The 19,282-nt window shown below is 39.8% G+C and overlaps 1 protein-coding gene and 1 pseudogene across 4 annotated transcripts in view; both read left to right on the top strand.

Annotated features, from left to right (window-relative positions):
- Positions 1-19,282, top strand: part of CLCA1 (chloride channel accessory 1) — a gene marked incomplete at its 5' end in the record, with an annotated part of 91,253 nt that overhangs the window by 42,515 nt on the left and 29,456 nt on the right. Inside the window, 2 exons of one of the 3 annotated variants that reach the window (XM_084874418.1) lie at positions 15,415-15,448; positions 16,010-16,053. The exons of 1 other annotated variant lie outside the window; for it this stretch is intronic. Coding sequence is in view for 1 of the 2 variants with exons in the window: in XM_084874415.1 (XP_084730541.1) it covers positions 15,290-15,448 (159 nt within the window). Of the gene's footprint in view, positions 1-15,272; positions 15,449-16,009; positions 16,054-19,282 lie in introns of those variants that run through there. One more of the 3 variants, XM_084874415.1, reaches the window with a different exon arrangement.
- Positions 4,461-5,220, top strand: LOC311617446 (V-type proton ATPase subunit D-like; annotated as a pseudogene). Its single transcript has one exon. The product of its transcript is annotated as a V-type proton ATPase subunit D-like (transcript).

Genomic DNA, 19,282 nt, shown 5'->3' with positions numbered 1-19,282 from the left:
ATGTATCAAATATGCATTCCTGGTAGTGAATCAGTGGTTGTGACTAAGGTTACCAAGAATAATAAACAGAAGATACTAGGCTCAGAACTGATTGACTCATTACATTTTCTCATCTGGGAATGGGGTGTCTCCCATCCCTAATTCTCTGTGTGCTGTGAGCAGTGCTATTGACTGAAAATGACAACAATATAATTCATGTTACTAAATTTTAAAAATATATAGGATATATTTTTTCTTTTCTAAATAATGAAGATATCAATAAGTGTTAATACTTCTAAAGTGTAAAAAGATACATAGCCTCATATAATATCTCAGGGGCTATAAGTGGAAACTGTCTTCCTAGAAAGCAATTGACAATGACAAGGGCCACCCCTTGGCACATCCGCTCACGTCCAGATATCTATCATGTGGAAATAACTAAAACTGTCAACGAAGATGTTCATAACAGCATTACCTGAAAGGTACCCAAACTGGAGATAATCTCAATATCTAACAATTATGATGTATTCATGCAATAAAATTCTACTCAGGCATTTAAAATGAGATTTATGAAATATTCAATATTATAAGAAAGTGCTTTAACAATACCCACTTATTATGGAATATTGGGCGAGTTACTTATCTGGCTATCCTACTATTGTACTTCCTTCTCTGTAATAGAGGAAAAGGCATCATAGGATTGATATGAAAGTTAATTGAAAAAAATATGAGCAGAATGGTTAGAACAGGGCCTGGCACAGATGAATCACTAAGTCAAATTATTTATCTCATCACCTCCATCATTTTCATCCTCATTCCAAAAAAAGTATTTCAATCGAATGCTTATAGGTATCCAGTTTTTAAATGTATGCAAAAATAAACAGCGTAGATAAATACAGTACTCAAAATCTCCCACAACCCCATCAAAATGATAACTAAGTACAGAACAACCATTACTCAGAATTGCCTGAAATCTAGAACAGCAATCCTATAAGGAAGCAGCCACATTGAGGATGTTAGGAGGAGTAGAGATAAGAAACAGTCTGGTCCCACACCCACAGGCAGCAGTTAAAAAATTGGGAGGGTTATATTGGCTACAGATGTCCCCCCTTAGACATGAGGGGGCGGACAGGCTCACTGCAGGCTCCCCACCCCAGAGTTCCAATGCCAGAAAGAGAAGTCCTAATACCTGGCCAGGTAGCTCAGTTGGTTGAGCATCATCCCATACAGCAAAAGGATTGAAGGTCAATCCCTGGTCAGGGCATGTATTGGAGGCAACCAATTGATATTTCTCTCACACATCAATATTTCTCTCCCCTCTCTCTCTCTCTCTTTCTCTCTCTCTCTCTCTCTCTCTCTCTCTCTCTCTCTCTCTCTCTCTCTCTCTCTCTCTCTCTCTCTCTCATCATCATCATCATCAAAGACATATCCTTAGTTGAGGCTTAAAAAAAAAAAAAGTACCCATAATTTCTGGCTATAAAAACCAGCAGAGATTATGGTTGAATGAGATGGAGGGCTGCTGACTCTCGGGCATTCTTCTTAAAGGGTCCCCCCCACACATTAACATAAACTCAGTAACTCTTAACTCCAGCTTTGGAGCAATAGCTCAAAAGGCACCAGGGACACACGGGAAGGAACCGAATTGTCTGGCTTTGGGATAAGAGTTGGAGATGAAGCTTTTTCCCAGACAGAAGTTCTGGCAGAGGCCATTGTTCCTGGATGAGCCCTCCCCACACAGAGAGGAAAGGCTAACAATGCCCATCACCTTGGTGATTCCCTGAGACCCACCTCACCTAAGTTATGGGCCCAATAGATCCTTTTCCAGCGGCTTCTTCATACTAGTGGCCAGTTTTGGCTCATGCTGTGGACTTCCCTAAAATCTCTCAAAGATTCATAAATCCCAAACAAGCAGCATCTGGCCTCAATATGCCCCATTCCTCTTGCTAAGTGACCCCATCCACACTAGTGGCAGCCTGCCTTGGTTCGCAGTTTGGCCTCACCTAGGCACCTCTAAGCCCCAGTATAAGTAGCAGCCAAATGCAGACCACTCTGTAGTTCATGCTGGGTGGCCCTGAGCTGAGTAGAGGTGGCAGATGATCTTGGTCTGTACTTCCCAGGAGGCCCCAGAACCAGTAGTCAGCTATAGACCGTACCAGAAGACTACCAACCCACCTCCATAAATGACACACTCAAGGGGCAGACTCGCTGAGTACCAGAACCCCACTGAAGCAGTCCTGCTCTATAGGGTTGAGCAGTTCCTCCCCTGATGTCACAGCCAGTTCTCCCAACCTATCAGTCTGGGGGTGGGGTAATTCCCTCAAATTGACATGCCAAGAGCTATTAAGGTTCAACTAAAACAGGAGGGTGCACACATCCCACAAGGGGACATACCTGGAGTGCCCAGCTCGGGTAACCAGGAATGTGACACTGGGCTCCATGGGGTACTTATTACATAAGACTACTCTACCAAGATTGGGAGATGTAGTATCTCCACTTAATAATTACAAACAAACACAGGGAGGTAGGCAAAATGAGGAGACAAGTAAACATGTCCCAAATGGAAAAAAAAAAAAAAGACAAAAACAGAACAAGCTTCCAGAAAAAGAACTAAATAAAATGGTGACAAGCAATCTACCAGAAGCATGGAGCCAAAACACTGATTATATAGATGTTCAGTAAACTTAGGAGAAGAGTAGATGCACTTAGTGAGAACTTCAACAAAGAAATAGGAAACAACAACAGAGATAGAAAATATAAAAAAGAACCATTCAGACATGAAGACTATAGTTACTGAAATAGAGAATATATTACAGGGAATCAACAGTAGGTAGATGAAGCAGAGGATCAAATCAGCAATTTGGAGGATAAGGAAGCAGAAAATACCCCATCAGAACAGCAAAAAATAATCCAAAAATATGAGGACAGTCTAAGGAGTCTCTAGGACAACTTTAAGCATACTAACGTTTGCATCATGAGGGTGCTGAAAAAAGAAGAAAGAGAGAAAGAAATTGAAAATCTATTTTAAAAACAAGGACAGAAAACTTCCCTAACAAGGTGAAGAAAATAGACATACAAATCCAGGAAGTGAAAAGAGTCTCAAACAAGATGAACCCAAAGAGGCCCACACCAAGGCATATCATAACTAAAATGTAAAAGGTTAAGGACAAAGAGAGAATCTTAAAAGCAGCAAGAAAATAGCAGTTAGTTATCTATAAGGGAGCTCCCATAAGACTGATTTCTCAACAGAAGTATTTTAGGCCAGAAGGTATTGGCACAAAATATTCAAAATGATGAAAAGCAAGGACCTACAACCAAGCTTACTTTACTCAGAAAAACTATCATTTAGAATGGAAGGACAGATAAAGAGCTTCTAGACAAGAAAAAGCTAAAGGAGTTCATCACCACCAAACCAGTATTACAAGAAATGTTAAAATGCCATTTAGAAGAAGGAGGAGAAGGGGAGGAGAAGGAGGAGGAGGAGGAGGAGGAGGAGGAGGAGGAGGAGGAAGAAAGGAGGAGGAGGGGAAGGAGGAAGAGGAGATAGATACATATCTATCAATGATTACTTTAAATGCAAATGGATTAAATGGTCCAATCAAAAGACATTGGGGCTTGAGTGGATACTAACATAAGATCCTCACACATACTATCTATTAAAGATTCACTTCAGATCAAAAGACAAACACAGACTGAAAGTAAAGTAATGAAAAAAGATATTTCATGAAAATGAAAAGAAAAAGAAAACCCTGGGTAGTAACACTTATACAAAATAGACAAGAGATAAAAAAGGACCCAGCAATTCCACTTCTGGGTATTTATCCAAAGAAACCCAAAACAGCAACTCAAAAAGACATTTTCATTCATATGTTCATTGCAGCATTATTTACAACTAGAGGCCCAGTACATGAAATTCATGCATGGGTGGGGTCCCTAGCAGCTGCTGGCTGCCAGCCTGGGCCTCCCTTACCCTGGCTGCCTGCCACTGCCAGCCAGAACCTCTCTTCCCCAGGTGGCTGCCTGATGCTGGCCAGGACCTCCCTTCCTGCAGTTGGCCAGCTGGCCCTGCCCTCTGGTCAGTCTCCCAGTTGAGGGAACAATTTGCATATTAGGCTTTTATTTTATAGGATAGCTAAGACACAGAAGCCATTAAAAAAATGAAATCTTATCATCTGCAACATTGATGAAGTTAGAGGTACTATGCTAAGTGAAATAAGTCAGATAGAGAAAGACAACATGATTTCACTTATATGTGGGACTAAAAAAAATAAATAAATGAACAAGTGGACCACATATCGATAGATACAGAGAACATTTTAATGGCTGTCAGATGGGAGGGGGCTTGCTGGGATGGGTGAAAAAGGTGAAGAGATTAAGAAGTAGAAATTGAGGAAGAATGGGAATTCCGGTGGCCTCCTCCTAGCAACACAAGGGGTCAAGTTGACTCCTGTAGAGGAAGACACTGTGGCTGGTCTGTAGCAACCATGACTGCCAGGCCGGGAACTGGAGCTGAACAAGTCATCATTAGATTGTCGGGCAAAGACCAAACTGAAATCTTTCCCTCGCAAATGGCACAGATCATCACGAAGGCTCGATTAAAAGGAGCACAGGCAGGTCGAAACCTCCTGAAGAAAAAAATCTGATGCCTTAACTCTTTAATTTTGACAGATCCTAAAGGAGAGCATAGAGACTAAAATGTTGATGGGTGAAGTGATGAGAGAAGCCGCCTTTTCATTTCCTGAGGCCAGGTTCACAGCAGGAACTCCAGCACCACAGTTATCCAAAATGTAAATAAAGCCCAAATGAAGATTCGAGCAAAGAAAGATAGTGTAGCAGGTGCTACTTTGCCAGTATTTGAACATTATCATGAAGGAACTGACAGTTTTGAACTGATTGGTTTAGTCAGAGATGGGGAACAACTGGCTAAATTAAAGAGGAATTATGCCAAAGCAGTGGAACTACTGGTAGACTTCGCCTTGCTACAGACTTCCATTGTTACTTTGGATGAAGCTGTTAAGATAATCAAGAGTCATGTAAATGCCATTGAACATGTCATCATTCCCAGGATTGAACGTACCCTTGCTTATATCATCACAGAGCTGGATGAGAGAGAGTGAGAAGCGTTCTATAGGTTAAAGAAAGTACAGGAGAAGAAAAAGATTCTCAAGGGAAAAAACTGAGAGGGACTTGAAGAAACGGAGGGTTTCTTCTGGCTGGAGAGAAGAATCAAGACCTTCTGTTTGAATAATTTTTCCTGCTCTGGTTCTTTCAGAAGTCCTAACATGACACCATTTTAGTTCAGTGTGTAGGTTTGGTTCGTGTGGCTATTTATTGTTTGGCCTAATTTCAATGGTGGTAAAATTTCTCTGGATGTACATTTAATGGTATCACTTTTGCAGAATCCTAATTTACCAATCATTGATCGCAGGTGAGATTTAGAGAACCTGTCCAGGAACTTTTAGAATTTATTCTGCAGCAGTATCTCCCTACCACAATTATAAATGGTTACAAGTGATTGGCTTATCAAGCATATTAAGAAATTCCCCTTAGGAACCAGCAGTGGTCTCAGGCCAATACAAGAAGGCCAGCTACCGTAGGAGCACCCTCCATTCCTACACACTCACAACCCCTGGAGATGGGGAACAACTGGCTAAATTAAAGAGGAATTATGCCAAAGCAGCTCCATCTAAGGGAGCTGCGGCCATCCTGTGTTTCTGTGGTACTTCTCCAGCTTTAGGAAAGCCTTCACTTAATTTTACTTTGCATGACAGATCTCTGTTCTCTCTGTCATGGAATAGTTAGAATGTGACTGCGGTATAAACAGTAAAATGACTTTTTTAAAAGAAGTTCAAATTGACAGTTACAAAATAATCATAGAGATGTAAAATATAGCATAGGGAATATAGTCAATAATATTGTAATAACTATGTGTAGTGTCAGATGGGTAATAGATTTATTGAGGGGAACACTTTGTAAGTTATATAAACATTTCATCACTGAGTTGGACACCTGAAACTCTGAAACTAATATAATATTGCACATAAATTGTAATTGAAAAATAAAAATTGTCAAAATAAATAAACATACAGTATGATCTTAATGATTCAATAAATTATATATATTTAATAGGTAATTAAAATTTACTTCTCTAAATGTTGTAATGTCTTACATTTTTTTACAATCACCACATATTATTTATAAGCAGTATGAAGATTTTCACATATGAAAAAGAAACAATTTCAGTAATACAAAAGTCCAAAACATGAATGGGGGAGATGGAGAAACCACAAAAGGATAATGTCAGAAATTCAAAATGGCAACAAAAAATGGGTACTTGGAAGACAGAAAAAAGTAATGGATGAGGAAAAGGAGAATATACAGTCTGCAGCATAAGGACAACATTTCAGCAGTGCCTTCTTGGGGCCGATGTGTCATGCTAAGGCCACATGGGACACCACACACTTCTAAGATTAACTAGTTTTCAAGAATATTGCATTTGTCTCCAGAGGAGATCCCAAATGTTGATATACAGAATAATGATTCTGGGTTTGCTGCTAAACTTATTCTAACATTATAGGTGTGGCAACAGAGGGCAAACTTAAGAAACCCTCAGAGAAAAGAGGTTCTCCACCCCTTTTCCCCAGAACTGACTACCTCATAAATTTACTTGAAATTCATCACAAAAAATTTTTTTAATCTGGCATTTTTCTTCCATGGAAATATTTGTATATATCAATAAAAAATTCATACTTTTGGATAAAGATTTGGAATAGATGATCCTGGTGCCTTCAGGACAGCATTCATGAAGCCTCTTGCCACCTGTACTTATTCTTAAAGTCCCATTACATTTCCCAAGTTATCTTTGAAATGTCCTACTCCAAATATTCTCCTTCAGAAATATAAGCATGAAAATAAGGTGAAAATTAAGTTTTCAAACTAAATGAGTTAGGCTTCTGTTACCTGGAAAAGTCAGTGACATTATTTATCCTTGATTGATACCAGACAATCAAGGCCTCCATAAACCCATACAAACAATAACAAGGCATACCAGATTGGCTGAGACTGGTTATCCCAGAACAACCCACCTACCGGCCTAATGCATCTGCCAACCAGGGTGTCTTCACCTGGGACCATTTCAGGTTTTAGGAAATCATCCCCCGGATAGTTTCTGAATCTGATCTAGATGGAAAAAAGTTGCCAGTGAAACTGATCATCATTGGTTCCTGGGTAATCTGCAGTAGGACCAGTTCCTAGTTCTCTCCGGGGCCTACTTCCTGAAGGAGTAGCAATTCAGCTGCCTCCAGTACATCTTTGGACCACATGGAAGTAGCCTTTGGCTACTCTAGTTTCATTACAATTCAAATGGATAGTTGTGGCTTTGGAAACAGTTCAGCCACATGCTCAGAAAAATGAAAGGAAAATGCTTCAACATAGACAGAGAAGCCATATTCCTTAAAATTACTGTGCTACTAGAATAATAAGTCAATGAAATTGCAGGTCATGAAATAATAATAACAATCCCAGAAAGTGTATTGATATCACCACAGGACTCTGCCTTAGAAGTTACCATGTTCAATGTCCAACAATTTAATAAAAATAATCTGGGGAAAACATAATGAGAGTGGGGAACAAGGAGGAAACAGGTCAGTGGTTTAGAAAATGAGAATTTCTAGGAGCTAGTAATCAGTGTTTGGGCTATGAAATAAGAATAGATAAACTTGTTATAAAAGTGATGGGACAGTAAAGGAAATTGAAATGTCCATTCCCTTGCAAATGTGACAAACTATCCCAGAGAAAAATTATGCAACATTTGCTCAAAAATAAAATTCCAAAACTTTTAAAAAAACATTATATTTTATGTTTTAAACATGTAGGATGATCTTGCAAATATTTCCTTGAAATGCTTTCTGCTACAACCTAAAACCAGGTCTAATTCTCCCAACCTCTGAAGAAATAGGGAATAATTGTCCCTGGTTAATGTGTCCCATGCTCCTCAAATTTGAGTGTGTACATAAATCACCTGGGGTGCCAAAACTGGTTTGGCTCAGTGGATAGCGCGTTGGTCTGCAGACTGAAAGGTCCCAGGTTCGATTCCGGTCAAGGGAATGTACATTGGTTGTGGGCACATCCCCAGTGGGGGGGGTGTGCAAGAGGCAGCTGGTCGATGTATCTCTCTCATCAATCTTTCTAGCTCTCTATCCCTTTCCCTTCTTCTCTGTGAAAAATCAATAAAATTTATTTTAAAAAATAATAATAATAAAATAAATCACCTTGGGAACAAAATGCAGATTCTGGTTCAGTAGGTCCAGGGGCCCCAGGTTCTTAATTTCTATCAATCCCCACATGATCTGGAGGACCTCTCTCTGGGTGGCAAGGATTGAGACTGTACTCACTTCTCATGTCTTTGCTATTTGACCCTGCCCTCCTTGCTTTCGTGGATTCACCCAGGATAGGCACCTGACTCAGGCAGATTGGGGTGTTCTCCTGGTTGCAGATGACTCCTCAGGATGGCCACTTGAGTCAGAACAAGCTCATCAGAGCTCTTCTCCAGGACTTTTGAACCCGAAGGAGGGAAGATGATTAATGTCTCTGTGGCAGCAAAGCTATCTGTTGTGAGGCTCAGGACTGGTCTCTGTCCACCTTTTTTCCTGCTGAAAGAGGGAAGATGGTATGAGATGATGAGGCCAACAGGCCAAGAAATGAGGATATTCACATCCCTAGCACCCCTACTTCCCAACTTCACCTTTGCAGTGTTATGTGAGGTTTGCCCACTATCCTTCAAATAAATAAGTGAATATTTAAATAACTTGAGTTGGTTTTCTGTCACATACAACCAGTGTTGCTTAAAATACTCATACAATACAATTAAAATTTAAAAATAATAATTTGTTTTATTTGACCCCTCCCCTCCTTTTTTTTTAAACTGGAAAAAAAAAAAAAAACCCACACTCATTGTAGACTTTATACACAGAACCTATGTTCTAAATTTTTGTTTCTTGCCTATTGGTCTGAATCTAGTTTCGTCCAGTGCCTAGATGATATTTGTTGATATGGATGTTTAGTCATTATATTTTATTGTATCACAGGCATCATGCTGGAGACTGGGACCACATAGTTCCTGCTCTTTAGTGACATACAGTTTAGTCATGGAAACAGACAAAGTAATTTAATGTGACGTGATGAGATATGATATCATATACATAATTATAGGAGAATAAGGGGGAAAGCACCATAGAAGAGATTACACCTTATCTAAGTCTTAACGGACAAGTAGAAAAGAAAGAAGGAAGTTCTAGTCAAAAATTGCCAACAGACCAAGCATACTGTTCAGTTTGGGAAAATGTGAACCCTTCTGTTTGCCTAAAGCAGGAATTGTAGGGGGCAGGTGCCTGTATTGGGAGGCAATGTGAAGGAAGGTCTTGAATAAAAGATTAGGACTTTACCCCGTGGGGGAATGGTAGTAAAAAGTTACAGCAGGACAATTTCATGCTTTATAATATATTAGGATCAATCAGAATAGAAACAAGTTCTGTAAAAACAGAGATTACAGTCTTTTAATTAGTGAGTTATTATGTAAAGTTATAATGAGGTAAAATAAAATCAGGGTCAACTGATTTTTTCTTTTTTATTACTTACTGTTACAAGTACCCTTTGTTAGATTTCCTTTTACACATACATAATGCAGGAATTGTTATAACATTACCATTTTACATGTGTCTCTATGAATAGCATATAATTTCATCTTTTCAAAATCCAAGCTGAGAGTCTATCTTACCAAAAGAGTTTAACCAATTCACACAAGTTTAATGATTTGTTAGAAATTATTTGCCTTCTTTTTCCATTTCACATACAGTATTTCTTTTTGTGTTTTCTGGTCCCCTTCTTTCCTAACTTCCATTGAATAGATTAAATTTGACACTGCTGGTTTAAAAATTATACATTATGATTTTTATCTTCTGATTATTATCTCAACTTATTTTTTTTAATCAATCTTTATTGTTCATATTATTACAAAGGTTCCTCATTTCTTCCCCCCTCCACCAGGTTCCCACTCCACCCTCCACCCCCTTCCCACCCCCCATTGTCCTCATCCATAGGTGCACAGTTTATGTTCAGTCTCTTCCCCCATCCACCACTCCCCCTTTCCCTGAGAACTGTCAGTCCACTCCCCTCCCATATCTCCGACTCTACTACAATAATATTGTTCATTAGGTTTTTCAATATCCTTTTTGTTGTTGTTGTTGTTTTTTTTTAATTAATAAACTTTTACACTTCTAAGAATAAATTTTAAAATCTAATAATTTTAAACCTTGTTTTTTTTCTGCCCTGAGAATTGAGAAGCAAACTTGTTTAAATGTAAACTTGCCCTTAGGCTATCAAAAGGTGTAGCCATTCAAGTGTAAATGGACACATTGTTTAAAGATAGCTGCTGGTTGGAATTGGATTACCTGTTCTGGGTGAGAAGGGCTTGTCTTCCCCTTTCTCCATTAAAATTAAGGTGTTAGCTTTAAAACCTCTTTTTGGCAAGAAACCTTAAACTTTCAGAACTTTAAATTTTTCAGATAGTAAATCAGTTACTTAGCATTTTCTCAAATCAATAATACCTCCACATGCCCAAGGATACACTTCACACAAAAGACATTTCCAAATAGATCAACCAACCTCATCCAGGCCCCACACAAGGCACTCACAGATCAACACCCCAGCGCTATACTAACTCAACACATCCAGATCTAAGCCTTCATCACTTGATTCAGCAGACCCTCAAGTTCCCCCAAAAGTTTCCAGCCATGTCTGAGAGGCAGCCTTGTGGGGAGCAAGCTGTTCCAGGCCTGGCTGCTCCTGGCCTGGCCTCTGTTGCTCTGGTCTGTTCCACAACCAGCTGCTCCGGGTCTGGCCACTGCCGCTCCCGACCCGGCTGCTCTGGGCCCAGTTGCTCCGGGCCCGGCTGCTCCGGGCCTGGCCGCTCCCGGCCTGGCAGCTGCTGCTCCGGGCCTGGCCTCTCCCGGCCTGGCCGCTCCCAACCTGGCTGCTCCAAGCATGGTTGCTGCTGCTCTGGGCCTGGCCGCTCCCAACCTGCCTGTTCTGGGCCCGGCTGCTCCAGGCCCGGCCACTCCGGGCCTGGCTGCTCCTGGCCTGGCAGCTGCTGCTCCGGGCTTGGCTGCTGCTGTTCGGGGCCTGGCTGCTCCCGACCCAGCTGCTCTGGGCCCGGCTTCTCCGGGCCCGGCCACTCCAGGCCTAGGTGCTCCTGGACTAGCCACCCTGGGCTTGGCAACCTCTGCCTCAGGCCTGGCTGCCACTGCCCCAGGTCTGGCTGCTCCAGGCCTGGCTGTTGCTACTCTGGTTCTGGCTGCTGCTTCTCTGGGGCCTGGCTGTTGCTGCTCCGGGCCCAGCTGCCACTGCCTTGTGCCTGGCCACTCTAGGCCTGGCCGCTGCCATTCCAACATTCTGTCCTTTTTTTTTTAAACACATTTATGTTGCAATGTTGGCTGCTGAGTTGAGTTCTGACTTAGTCTTCGATTTTTCAAGATCTTCTTTGTATTCTTTCTTAAGTAATTTTACTATCTTTTGCTATAAATTGATTTCTTCACATTGAAAACTTCTTCGGTTTCTTCCTCCTTGTTCTGGAAGCTCAGCAGGTTGGCCTGCAGCACCCCTTTGTTTTCCGTGGGCTCCTGCATGGCTTCAGCTTGTTGCCGGGGTTTGCGCTGCCCAGGAAGCAGCCCCTGGCCTCGGCTCCATGGCCCGCGCTCAGCAGTCGAAGGCCCAGGGGCACACCCCCCCCTGGGGACCCCGATGCCCAGCTCCTTGCTGGCACCCGGCTGGCCAGTGTCCAGCAGGGGCTCCTGCTCCTCATCACGTTCCTCCCAGTATGGAGCTGTTTTTTCTTTCCCGCTAGGGGAGTCTAGCATCAGAGTCAACAGACTGTCCTCTGCGCACAATGTGCGCGACTCCGGAGGCTCTGCCCCTCTCCGTTCCCTGGGACTCCGTCTCACAGCCGCGTCTCCCTCTCTTTGAGCCTGAGTCCCCAGGGATTGGCCTAGAACTGGGGTTCAGAGCAGTCGGGACTGGGGCTCAGCACAGCCAGAGGTTTTGTTTCTTCTCGCCAGGGCAATCCAGCATTAGAGTCAACATTCCGTCCTCTAAGCGCAATGTGCACGACTCCAGGGGCTCCAGTTATTAAGACCCATTCTTATATATACTATTCATTTATTTCCCATAGTAATAAATTCAAACACTTATCTATATTCCCTTTATTCTCTTCACTTCCAATAGAAATGCCTTAGCAAGCTCTTGTCTCTGGATTCTAACACCAACCTCCCTCAAGTTGGCATTTTCTAGTAAAAATTGTGAATTAATTAATGTTTGTTGTTTTATTTATTGCTTATATAGATAATAGATTTTGCTAACTTATTTCTTTTTCATATCTTATTTTTTTATTTATTTTGCTTCTTGCTGGAGAATTTCCTTTAAGAGTGTTTTCAGAGTGTGCATTAGATGGTCTGAGCCTAACCTGAAATATTAAGTTTATATTTTTTCTTTCAACACTTTGAAAATATTATTCCATTTCTTCTTTCATCTAGGGTGGTTGTTGAGGAGTTTGGGCTGGATGTGTACTTGGTCATCATCAGTGTACAGAGGATAACTAAAGCCATGCTAAGAGTGAGATCCCCATATGGGTCATAGAAAGAAGAGAAGGGAGCCAAAAATGAACTCTTGAGAAGAGTCAACACTCAAATGGGGGAAAAGAAAGAGGCATTGTGAACTAGACTGAGAAGGAACAGCCAGAGATTTACAAAGATGATGGGAAGTCTGTAATGTAAACCAAGAAAAAAGACAGTTTCAAAGAAGAGGGAATGATCAACATCAAATATTACAAAGAGGTCAAGTAAGGTGAAGTACTCCAAACTGTTCACTGCATGAAACACTATATTTAAGTAACTAGATTCTCCTTTTCAAAATGAAAAAGGATTGGAGTAAGAAGGTATTAGAGAGGGAGATACAGAAAAGAGAGTGGACAAGTCACTAGTAGTAAGGAAAGAGAAACTGGTTTCCAGATCTACCTCTACAAGGCAGCACAGGAGACTTAGTACAAGGAAGCTAGGATAGATTAAACACACCATGAACAGGGAGATCCAAACAAGAAGAAGGAGGAAATGAAGTCTCACCCAATGAATCCCAACCTATTTATACCTCAGGTTCTGTGTTAATAGTGAAATAAGTCAGTCAGAGAAAGACATGATCTCACTTATATATGGAATCGAATGAACAAAATAAATTGACAAACAAAATAGGTCCAGAGACATGAAAGCATGCAACATACTGGGGATCCTCAGAGAAAAATGGGGGCTGGGATGGGGGGAGAAGAGATCAACTAAAGAACTTACATGTATACATATATAACCCATGGACACAGATAACAGTGGGGTGAATGCCTGGGGAGAGGACAGGAGTGGGGGGAAGGGGGGACATCTGTAATACTTTAACAATAAAGATAAATTTTAAAAACTAGTTAATAACTCATAATAGAATTCAGTGTTGCCTTCAGAAAATTATATAAGAATGAGTAACTGCTTTGCAATTCAAAATGAAGCTTTCATTTTTTAAAATTAAAATATTCCAAATACCATTTTTTCCCCACGAAATCATAGACCATATTCCTGCCTCAATAATACTAATCCAAATACTTTTCTCATAAGAAAATAAAACTGGCTATTATTACTCTATTAGCATGTTACTGACCCATGATTTAAAAGTCCCATGATAAGAGCCCTCTGTGTTGCCATAGTAATCAGAAGTCTGACCCTCCCTGGAGAATTCAGTTATTCAGCTAAATTCTTTGAGAAGAGAAGAATCTGAGATGGGATGTTAAAAAGAATAAAACCATAACATTAATTTTCTTGACTTGCTGTTTTCATTCTCTCTGTGAGGAATACAAGATACTTCTTATGTTGATAAATTTAACAGGGGAAAGGACAAAGCTCATTTTTTTTTTTTTTTTCTTGTGGCTCTTGAAAAAGTGTTACTCATTCAGCTGTAAACTCTGCCCTTCCTTATCTCAGCAATAAAACATGAATTTGAGACAAAAAGTATCCTCCTATTTGAATTTTTAGTTTAAAGGTATTTTCTTTCTATGATTCTATATTTTTGGTTAGTTCTCTTTTGAGTTTCTAATGAGTCCAGGCTAATTTTGCTTTAGGACTAGACATTCTTAATTCATCATCACAACTTCTATGTGATTCCCTTCCTCCTTTTTAAAAAAGTCTTATGTTATTTGTCATATAAAACAACATTGCCTTGTTATGAAGTAATTAAATCCATGGGTTCTGGGGTAGGAATGGTGGGTTCTGAGCCTGACTCTGCCATTTACGAGCTGGCAAGTTCCTGATACTCTATGTGCCTCAGTTCCCCATGCTTAATGGAGATCACATTCAGGCTTAACCTTAGAGGGTTGTGGTGAGGATGAAGTGAGAGAATCTCTGCCCTGGTTGGTACCAAATAAATAGTAGCTATTAATGTTATTCATTCTGCTTTAAAAGAAACCAGCACACTACCAGGCTCTTTTGTTCTTGTTGTTGTTTAATTATAGTCCACATTCTCCCAGACTTTTTGACATGCTTATATGAAAGCAAATTTTATTCATTATTTTCTGGGTAGGAGTTGTTAACATTTTGCTCTGACTTTATCAAATCTTTAATTTCTCAAAGTACTTCAAGTTTTTTAACTTACATTTCAAAGACATCTTACCTAATTTAGTGTTATTTACATTTCATAATCTTACATTTTCTTCCATTATTTATACTTTTGGTAAATAATAATTAAATTGCTTTGTAAAACTGAAAAAAAAACCACATTAGCATTATTGCTTCTATTCGTTTCATTAATTTTATTAATTTTCACATTGTACTCTACAGAAAATACAAAGTATATGTCCATATTTAGGAAATTAAACAAAAATAGAAAATATAGAAAAAAAACTTCATTTTTGTACTTTTTATACTATTGGATACTTATACTCAAAACTTTTACTAGGTTATTGAATAAATTTAGTCTTATTAGAAAATAAATTCAGAATTTATTTTATAAAATAAACTGATTACTTTTATTTTTCTTATCACTTTTACAGTAATGTACAATAAAATGATTACATAAATTCAGATATTTTCTCTCATATGTAAACTGATCTTTGTTCAGTCTGGAACAGAGATCAGTGCTGCATATCAGCCACGCCTATAAAGACTAGGAGTAGATATATAGAGAGAAGGGGATGCTAGCAAAGCCTCTTGTGGCCAGAAACAACTGGAGAGGAGCAATGGTGTTAATCAGAAGTTCTATCTTCCTCCTACTCCTAAACCTGCTGCAGGGGTCCGATGCTTCCTTTATTCAGCTGAATAACAATGGCTATGAAGGCATTATCATAGCTATAAGCCCTGGTGTGCAAGAAAATGAAATGCTGATTGAAAAAATAAAGGTAAGAAAGAAATGGGATCTTCTTCTGCTGGAATTCTAGAAAAAGAAAAAAAAGGTAGTAGTTAATAAATATTATGGAAACTTCTGAATACTCCAGAAAGTTTAAAAACAGCATGTGCAGTGAGGGTAGTGGGAATTGGAGGCTGTACCCAGGGTTCTCCACTGTCTCAATGTAAGACCAAAGACAAGGTGCAGGACCTCCCTGATCCTGCTTCTTCATGTGTAGATGAGCTGTTGGACTTGTCTGTTCTGTTTTTTCTGTTTTTGTTTTTTTAACGAATTGATTTGAGAGAGAGAGAGAGAGGGAGAGGGAGGGTATGGGGAAAGAAATATTCATATATTTGTTGTTCCACTTATTTATTCATTCCTTGGTTGATTCTTATATGTGCACTGACTGGGGATTGAATCAGCAACATTGGTGTATCTTGACAATGTTCTAATGAATTAAGCTACCCAGCCAGGGCTTGGAATTGTCTGTTCTTTAAACAATTATTGAATGCTTATAGCAAGACAACAGTGAATGAAAGAGCTCTTTCCCTTATGCAGTGTACATTCTTTTCAGATACAGATCATTAAACATGTAAATAGATAGCAGAACAGTTGGTGGTGAGTTGCTATGGCATAAAAATAAACCAGCAAAGTGGGGTAGGCCCTGTTGGTCGGGGTGGGATAGGGGGAGAATGTAGGGAAGACATGGAAAGCCTCACTGTTAATGTGACCTCCAAGGAGAGGCCTGAGATGAGTGGGGGAGGGAGCCCATGGAAAACCTTGGGTAGGGAATAGAGGGAGCAGCAGCCTGGAGGTGGTAGCATGCTTATTTGGACCAAGGAAACAACTGTAAATGAGCAGGGGGGAAGGGTGGGAGAGATAAAGTTGGAGAGGTAGCAGGACCCAGACCCATGGAAAAAACTTGGGCTTTTACTCTGCGTGGGACAGGAATCCATGGAAGGATTCTGAGCAGAGGAGAGGTATGCTTTCTCATACATGATCTAAAATCACACTGACTATAGTGTTGAGGAAACTCGGTAGAAAGCTTCCACTTGTCACTAATACTGTATAAGCTCTGCATAGCATGGAGGTGTAGAGGGACATCAGGTAGGAAGCTGTTGTAGGGGAGAAGTGATGGTGATTAGGAACAAGGATACTCTGGTAGAGATCTTGATATTCTGTGATGTGATGTGATTCTGAACATATTCTGATAGTGTCATAGACAAATTTGTTGATGATTTAAATGTATGTTGAGTAAAGGGAAAGTAGGAAGGAAAGATAGGAGTCAAAGAAGACTTCAAGGGTTTTGGCCTATACACTTGGAAAGATGGGATTATCATCAACAGGGAAAGAGAAGACTTCAGTGATCACCTGGCAGCTGAGATATCAGGAATTAGTTTGGGATACTTTGAACTGAGATGCTTATTAGACACCCTCATGGATGGAGATAGGAATCAGAATTCAGGAAGAAAGGGTGCAGATAAAATTTGGAGTCATCAGTGTGTAGGTGAGATTTAAAGCCAGGAGAACCAATGAGTTCATTAAGTAGTGTGGACAGTGAAGAGAAAGACAACAGAACTGAACCAAAAACTGTATTCCTAAAGATTCTTTCAACTGTAGCATTCCTTGTAATAGAGATTTGTGTTACAGCCATGTAATTTCCCCTGTCCCTGACATCAACATCTACTAACTCCTTATATTTAATTCCTCCACTACTGTGTCCTTATGCTCACTGTTTTAGCCTTTTGTACGGGTACTGTTAACCAGCAAAAGCAGATAGGCATGACCTGAATTGTGAGCAGGTGATTCCTTAGATGCCATTTATGGCTCATTCTGTACAGACTCTTTAATCCACACTAATAAAAGAAAAATGCAAATTGACTGTACCTTCACAACGCCTACCAGCCAATCAGGACTGAGTATGCAAATTAAAACAACAAAGGTTGTGGTTCATTTGCATATGCAGGTGCCAAGCGGCCAAGAGTGGGGCAGGGGGGGGACACAGGTGTTCCGAACTGCCCCAGCAGCTCCGGGCCTCTGGGCAGCATGGGAAGGCAGAAAGGTGGCTCTGGCCAGAGCGAAGACAGTGCCAGCATCCAGGGGAAGGAAGGCCCATTCTTGCATGAATCTTTGTGCATTAGGCCTCTAGTATATATATATTGATTTCACAGAGGAAGGGAGAGGGAGAGAGAAATAGAAACATCAATGATACAGGCTTGAAGAGCAGTTAATGCAGCTGATTCTGAATGATGGCTTCTTCATGTTCATGGACAGTAGATCAGTTTCAAATACTTCTGAACCTCAGAAATCAGTATTTGGAAGATTTATTTATAGGAGCAAAAAGAAATTGCTAAAATGGTCCTCTACTGAAAGAATAGCTAAAAAATTCAATTGTTAGAAGACATTCCTAGATTACACAATGTTTCCTAACATTCATTCAATACTCCACAAAGTCCTTGCATTTAAAATATCAGAAAAGCATGTAAAACACTATCATCCACATTTTACAAAAGAGAAAACTGGGAGTTGGATAAATTAAATCAGAGCAGAGATCCAGTAAATAGGTTTTGAAGACTTACTTACAAACCAGAGTTTGGGCTCTGGCTTGCGTAAGATGGCAAAAATCACCCTTTTTATGTAACCAGTGAACCAACATGTGAACATAACTTTATTCCTGGAATAATATCTGATCCCTATAAAATTTATCATGAATCAATTTGTTATTTATGGCATGAGATATCAATTGTTAACTTTCATTATTCTTGCTCTATCTCTTTTTAGTTTGAGAGTACTTATTTTTTGAAACACTGATATCTGAATCTTCCTTAATACAACTAGAATACTATAAGAATTCTGAGAAACAATTTAGAATGAATATTATAGGAATTCTGCTTGAAAAGCTGGCAGGAACAATTATTGGCCACCCTCCTATGCTCCAGGAGATGACAGTCATCTGATATAGGGTCTCTGAAATACCTCCATGACCTGAGAACATACCACTATTCAAGACTGTCCAAAGGACCGTGCAGACTCCAAGTAAATAAAATCCTTTGGCAGTATACAATGCACAGCCAACACAACTATATGTTAACAACCCTACATTTCCAGTTTTTACTATTATTCAGACCACCATATAATCCTTTTTAAAATTTTTGAGATATAATTGTCATATTATATTATTTCATGTGTACAATGTAATGATTTTATATTTGTATATATTACAAAACAATCACCAAAATAAGTCTAGTTAACATCCATCACTATAACATAGTTACAAAATTGTTTTTACTAAAAACTTTTGGTTTGTGCTGAAACCGGTTTGGCTCAGTGGATAGAGCATCAGCCTGCAGAGTGAAAGGTCCTGGATTCGATTCCGGTCAAGGGCATGTACCTTGGTTGCGGGCACATTTCTCTGTGGGGGGTGTGCAGAAGCAGCTGATTGATGTTTCTCTCTCATCCATGTTTCTGATTCTCTATCCCTCTCTCTTCCTCTCTGTAAAAAATCAATAAAATCTATTTTTTTAAAAACTTTTGTTTTGCTATATAATTTCATGCCATCTTCAAATACTGATAGTTTTACATCTGCCTTTCTGATTTTTATTTCTTTTTCTGGCCTAACTGCTCTGGCTAGGATTCCAATACTGTGGCAAGAGTGGGCATCCCTGTATTGTTCCTGACCTTAGAGGGAAAGCTTTTATTTTTTCATCATTGAGTCTTATGTTAGCTGTGGACTTGTCATTCACGGCCTTTATTATTTTGAGGCACATTCCTTCTATACCACTTTGTGGGGATTTTTATCACAAATGGATGTTGAATTTTGTCAAATGCTTTATCTGCATCTATTGAT

The sequence above is a fragment of the Pipistrellus hanaki genome (genome assembly GCF_964339955.1).
Source record: "Pipistrellus hanaki genome assembly, chromosome: 2".
NCBI classification, from domain to species: Eukaryota; Metazoa; Chordata; class Mammalia; order Chiroptera; family Vespertilionidae; genus Pipistrellus; species Pipistrellus hanaki.
The sequence above is the reverse complement of the archived record's forward strand: the minus strand, read 5'-3'. Positions and strand labels throughout refer to the sequence as shown.